Below are 6,930 nucleotides of genomic sequence, written 5' to 3' on the forward strand. Positions count from 1 at the left end.
CACTGTCCCGCTCTCTCCCCATAGCCCTGTATCAATCGCCAAACTAATCCCACTGCTCCGCTCTCTCCCTAAAGCCCAGTATCAATCCCCAAACTAATCCCACTGCCCCGCTCTCTCTCCCGCTCGTCCTGTATCAAATTTCCGGCCTGCCGGGGAATTGAGAGAAGTGGAGGGGGCGGGGGGGGGTGTGTGTGTGTGTGTGTATGTGGAAACGAGGAGGATGATCCTTTGTGGTTGTACTGGATGGGGAAGCAGGTTTTAAGGGGCTGAATGGCCTCCTTCAGCCTCAGCCTCATGCCAGACAGCGTTGGGAGTGAGATGGCTGATCCTGGCCACAGATGAACTCAAGTTAGACAGCAGGAATTATTTTGTTAAGATTTTTATATAAACACAGATAAAGCAGAATGATTGAGACCGAGACTAACTGAAGAAGACGGCACCAGAAACGAAGGGGCCAAGTAGCCATCGACTCAACACTCCTCTGCCCCACAATCCCCTGACTATGTGGATCCTTAAATGGTAAATCTTCCTGCTCCTTAAAATGATTCCTCGACGGAGTCCGCAAGGACATTCATGGAACCCTGGAACAGACAGACACATCCAAACTGGTCAGGGAGGCAGCATCAGACCTGGGGAGAGGACAGGAGGCCTAGGGGGAGGGACAGGGGGAGGGAGGGACGGAGGCCGAGAGGGAGGGAGGGAGTCCGAGTGGGAGGGAGGGAGTCCGGGAGGGAGGCCGAGAGGGAGGGAGGGAGGCCGAGAGTGAGGGAGGGAGGCCGGGAGGGAGGGAGGGAGACCGAGAGGGAGGCAGGCCGAGAGGGAGGGAGGGAGGCAGGCCGAGAGGGTGGGAGGGAGACCGAGAGGGTGGGAGGGAGACCGAGAGGGTGGGAGGGAGACCGAGAGGGAGGGAGGGAAACCGAGAGGGAGGGAGACCGAGAGGGAGGGAGGGAGGGAGAGCACAAGGGAGACCAAGAGGCAGAGCTGTAGGGAGACAGAGAGGGAGACCGAGAGGGAGGGAGGGAGAGAGAGAGGGGGGCTGAGAGGAAAAGAGGACGAGAGGAAGGGAGACGCAGAGGGAGGAAGGGCGACAGGGAGGGAGAGGGAGAGAGAGATAGGCAACAATGTAAACATTACACACACTCCTGGGAACCCCTGTAAATAGGAACACACTCCCGGAGACCCCCTGTAAATATTAACACACTCCCGGAGACCCCCTGTAAATATTAACACACTCTCGGGGAGACCATGTAAATATTAACACACTCCCGGGGACCCCCTGTATATATTAACACACTCCCGGGGACCCCCTGTAAATATTAACAAACTCACGGGGAGCCCCTGTAAATATTAACACACTCCCGGGGACACCCTGTAAATATTAACACACTCCCGGAGACTCCCTGTAAATATTAACACACTCCTGGAGACCCCCTGTAAATATTAACACACTCCCGGGGAGACCCTGTAAATATTAACACACTCCCGGAGACCCCCTGTAAATATTAACACACTCCCGGAGACCCCCTGTAAATATTAACACACTCCCGGAGACCCCCTGTAAATATTAACACACTCCCGGAGACCCCCTATAAATATTAACACACTCCCGGAGACCCCCTGTAAATATTAACACACTCCCGGAGACCCCCTATAAATATTAACACACTCTCAGAGACCCAGTGTATATATTAACAAACTCACGGGGAGCGCCTGTAAATATTAACACACTCCCGGGAACCCCTATAAATATTAACACACTCCCGGGGACCCCTTGTAAATATTAACACACTCCCGGGGACCTCCTGTAAATATTAACAAACTCCCGGAGACCCCCTGTAAATATTAACACACACCCGCAGACCCCTGTAAATATTAACACTCCCGGAGACCCCCTGCAAATATTAACACTCCCAGAGACCCCCTGTATATATTAACACACTCCCGGAGACCCCCTGTAAATATTAACACTCCCAGGGACACCCTGTAAATATTAACACTCCCAGAGACCCCCTGCAAATATTAACACTCCCAGAGACCCCCTGTATATATTAACACACTCCCGGAGACCCCCTGCAAATATTAACACTCCCAGGGACACCCTGTAAATATTAACACACTCCCGGAGACCCCCTGTAAATATTAACACTCCCGGAGACCCCCTGCAAATATTAACACTCCCAGAGACCCCCTGTATATATTAACATACTCCCAGGGACACCCTGTAAATATTAATACACTCCCGGGGAGCCCCAGTGAATATTAACACAATCCCGGAGACACCCTGTAAATATTAACACACTCCCGGGTACCCCCTGTAAATATTAACACACTCCCGGGGACCCCCTGTAAATATTAACACACTCCCGGAGACCCCTCTGTAAATATTAACACACTCTTGGGGACAACCTGTAAATATTAACACACTCCCGGAGACCCCCTGTAAATATTAACACACTCTCGGGGACCCCCTGTATATATTAACATACTCCCGGAGACCCCCTGTAAATATTAACACACTCCCGGAGACCCCCTGTAAATATTAACACACTCTCGGGGACCCCCTGTAAATATTAACACACTCCCGGAGACCCCTCTGTAAATATTAACACACTCCAGGAGATCCCCTGTAAATATTAACACACTCCCGGGGACACCCTGCAAATATTAACACACTCCCCGGGAACCCTTGTCAATATTAACACACTCCCGGAGACACCCTGCATATATTAAGACACACCCGGGGACCCCCTGTAAATATTAACACACTCCCGGGGACCTCCTGTATATATTAACACACTCCCGGAGACACCCTGTAAATATTAACACACTCCCGAGGAGCCTCTGTAAATATTAACACACTCCCGGAGACACCCTGTAAATATTAACACACTCCCGAGGAGCCTCTGTAAATATTAACACACTCCCAGGGACCACCTGTAAATATTAACACACTCCCGGGGACCACCTGTAAATATTAACACTCCCGGGACCCCCTGTAAATATTCACACACTCCCGGGGACCCCATGTAAATATTAACACTCCCGGGGACCCCGTGGAAATATTAACACACTCCCCGGGACCCCCTGTATATATTAATTCTCCCGGAGAACCCCCTGTAAATATTAACACACTCCTGGAGACACCCTGTAAATATTAACACACTCCCGGAGTCCCCCTGTAAATATTAACACACTCCTGGAGACCCCCTGTAAATATTAACACACTCCCGGGGAGACCCTGTAACTATTAACACACTCCCGGAGACCCCCTATAAATATTAACACACTCTCGGGGACCCCCTGTATATACTAACATACTCCCGGAGACCCCTCTGTAAATATTAACACACTCCAGGAGACCCCCTGTAAATATTAACACACTCCCGGGGACCTCCTGCAATTATTAACACACTCCCGGAGAACAAGTGTAAATATTAACACACTCCCGGGGAGCCCCTGTAAATATTAACACACTCCCGGGGACACCCTGTAAATATTAACACACTCCCGGGGACACCCTGTAAATATTAACACACTCCAGGAGACCCCCTGTAAATATTAACACACTCCCGGGGACCTCCTGCAATTATTAACACACTCCCGGAGAACAAGTGTAAATATTAACACACTCCCGGGGAGCCCCTGTAAATATTAACACACTCCCGGAGACACCCTGTAAATATTAACACACTCCTGGAGACACCGTGTAAATATTAACACACTCCCGGGGAGACCCTGTAAATGTTAACACACTCCCGGGGAGCCCCTGTAAATATTAACACACTCCCGGAGACCCCCTGTAAATATTAACACACTCCCGGAGACCACCTGTAAATATTAACACACTCCCGGAGACCCCCGTAAATAGGAACACACACTCGGGGACCCCTTGTAAATATTAAAACACTCCCGGAGACCCCCTGTAAATATTAACATAATCCCGGGGAGCCCATGTAAATATTAACAGACTCCAGGAGACCCCCTATAAATATTAACACACTCTCAGAGACCCAGTGTATATATTAACAAACTCACGGGGAGCGCCTGTAAATATTAACACACTCCCGGGAACCCCTATAAATATTAACACACTCCCGGGGACCCCTTGTAAATATTAACACACTCCCGGAGACCCCTGTAAGTATTAAAACACTCCTGGAGAGCCCCTGTAAGTATTAACACACTCTCGGGGACCCCCTGTATATATTAACATACTCCCGGAGACCCCATGTAAATATTAACACACTCCCGGAGACCCCTCTGTAAATATTAACACACTCCCGGAGACCCCTCTGTAAATATTAACACACTCCCGGGGACACCCTGCAAATATTAAGACACACCCGGGGAGCCCCTGTAAATATTAACACAATCCCGGAGACACCCTGTAAATATTAACACACTCCCGAGGAGCCTCTGTAAATATTAACACAATCCCGGGGACCCCATGTAAATATTAACACTCCCGGGGACCCCGTGGAAATATTAACACACTCCCCGGGACCCCCTGTATATATTAATTCTCCCGGAGAACCCCCTGTAAATATTAACACACTCCTGGAGACACCCTGTAAATATTAACACACTCCCCGGGACCCCCTGTATGTATTAATTCTCCCGGAGAACCCCCTGTAAATATTAACACACTCCCGGTGACCCCCTGTAAATATTAACACACTCCCGGAGACCCCCTGTAAATATTAACACACTCCTGGAGACACCCTGTAAATATTAACACACTCCCGGGGACCCCCTGCAAATATCAACACACCCGGAGACCCCCTGTAAATATTAACACACTCCTGGAGACCCCCTGTAAATATTAACACACTCCTGGAGACCCCCTGTAAATATTAACACACTCCCGGAGACCCCCTGTAAATATTAACACACTCCTGGAGACCCTCTGTAAATATTAACACACTCCCGGGGACCCCCTGTAAATATTAACACACTCCCAGGGACCCCCTGTAAATATTAACACTCGCACGGAGACCCACTGTAAATATTAACACACTCCCGGAGACCCCCTGTAAATATTAACACACTCCGAGAGGGAGAGGGTCTCTGCAGAGACTCCGCGGACCCGTCCCCACCTGACCCACCTGGTTGAGAATGGTCTCCGGACACTATCCGACCCCTTTCACTCCGCATCCATGCTGACGGGGGCTGGAGACGCTGAACGCGACCGGCATTCGGAATTCCTCTCGGGCGAGGCGGACCGGGAATTCCCCGGCGATTTCGAGTTGGCTTCGGAGCTGGGGCAGGCGCCTTCCTCCTCGGGAGAGGCCGGGCGCTCGGGGGAGCGCTCGGGTGAGCGGGACCCCTCCCGGGCCGGGGAGGCCTCCCCGCCCCGGGGAGAGGGCTCCCTCTCGGGCGAGGCCTGCACGGCGGGCGAGACCGAGCGCGACCGGGAGCGGGAGCCCGACCGTCCGCGCTCCAGCTCCCTCGACCGGGAGCGGGACTTGCTCCCGGACTTGGCGGGGGAGGGGGACTTGGACGGCGACTTGGAGCGGGAGCGGGACAGGGAGCGCGAGGGCTTGGACCTGGACTGGCCCTTGCCGCGGGCGGCGTTCTTGGAGCGGGACCTGGAGCGGGAGCGGGAGCGGGATCGGGATCTGCTGGAGCGGGTCCGGCTTCGACTCCGGGTCCTGGAGCGGCTGCGGCGTCTCCGTCTGGGGCTGGAAGAGAGTCAGTGAAAACAGAGCTTAAAAAAACACGTCCACCATGCGATCGATATCTCACAAAGACAGTAAACAGGATCCCGGTCACCGCTGTAAATATTAACACACTCCCGGGAACCCCCTGTAAATATTAACACACTCCCGGAGACCCCCTGTAAATATTAACACACTCCCGGGTACCCCCTGCAAATATTAACACACTCCCGGAGACCTCCTGTCAATATTAACACACTCCCGGAGACTCCCTGTAAATATTAACACTCCCAGAGACGCCCTGTAAATATTAACACACTCCTGGAGACCCCCTGTAAATATTAACACACTCCCGGAGACCCCCTGTAAATATTAACACACTCCCGGAGACCCCCTGTAAATATTAACACACTCCCAGAGACTCCCTGTAAATATTAACACACTCCCGGAGACGCCCTGTAAATATTAACACACTCCCGGGAACACCCTGCAAATATTAACAGACTCCCGGGGACCCCCTGTAAATATTAACACACTCCCGGGGACCCCCTGTAAATATTAACACTCTCCCGGGGACACCCTGTAAATATTAACACACTCCCGGAGACCCCCTGTAAATATTAACACACTCCCGGAGACGCCCTGTAAATATAAACACACTCCCGGAGACCCCCTGTAAATATTAACACACTCCCGGGGACCCCCTGTAAATATTAACACACTCCCGGAGACCCCCTGTAAATATTAACACTCGCCCGGGGACCACCTGTAAATATTAACACCCTCCCGGAGACCCCCTGTAAATATTAACACACTCGCGGAGACCCCCTGTAAATATTAACACACTCCCGGGGAGCCCCTGTAAATATTAACACCCTCCCGGAGACCACCTGTAAATATTAACACACTCGCGGAGACTCCCTGTAAATATTAACACACTCCCGGAGACCCCCTGTAAATATTAACACCCTCCCGGAGATCCCCAGTAAATATTAACACACTCCCGGAGACACCCTGTAAATATTAACACAATCCCGGAGACCCCCTGTAAATATTAACACACTCCCGGAGACCCCCTGTAAATATTAACACACTCCCGGAGACTCCCCTCTATCACCGGTGCCACCTTCAGTTTCAGATCGGCCATCCCAGCTCATGTTCCCTTGTGCACTCACCTCCGACTCCTCCTGTAGCGCGTTGACCTGCGGTTGCTCGTCCCTCCTCCCCTCCGGTACGAGTCTGGTGGGCGCGAGTATCGTGCCATCTGCACCCG

General features: G+C 51.8%; 1 protein-coding gene across 2 annotated transcripts; it reads right to left on the reverse strand.

The window, feature by feature from the left end:
• Window positions 1-363: 363 nt before the first annotated feature.
• LOC144677519 (uncharacterized) lies at window positions 364-6,924 on the reverse strand. Of its 2 annotated transcripts, none has more exons than XM_078537589.1 (3): window positions 6,833-6,924; window positions 5,106-5,681; window positions 364-581 (listed from the first exon to the last, which is right to left on the reverse strand). In XM_078537589.1, the coding sequence occupies exons 1-2, from the start codon at window positions 6,919-6,921 to the stop codon at window positions 5,144-5,146; spliced, it is 627 nt and encodes a 208-aa protein (XP_078393715.1). In that variant the 5' UTR covers window positions 6,922-6,924; the 3' UTR covers window positions 364-581; window positions 5,106-5,143. The 2 variants fall into 2 exon arrangements, with proteins under 2 accessions (XP_078393715.1, XP_078393716.1); XM_078537590.1 differs by having other exon boundaries at window positions 364-649.
• Between the last annotated feature and the right edge of the window lie 6 nt (window positions 6,925-6,930).

The sequence above is a fragment of the Cetorhinus maximus genome, unplaced genomic scaffold (genome assembly GCF_964194155.1).
Source record: "Cetorhinus maximus unplaced genomic scaffold, sCetMax3.hap1.1 HAP1_SCAFFOLD_2625, whole genome shotgun sequence".
NCBI lineage: Eukaryota > Metazoa > Chordata > Chondrichthyes > Lamniformes > Cetorhinidae > Cetorhinus > Cetorhinus maximus.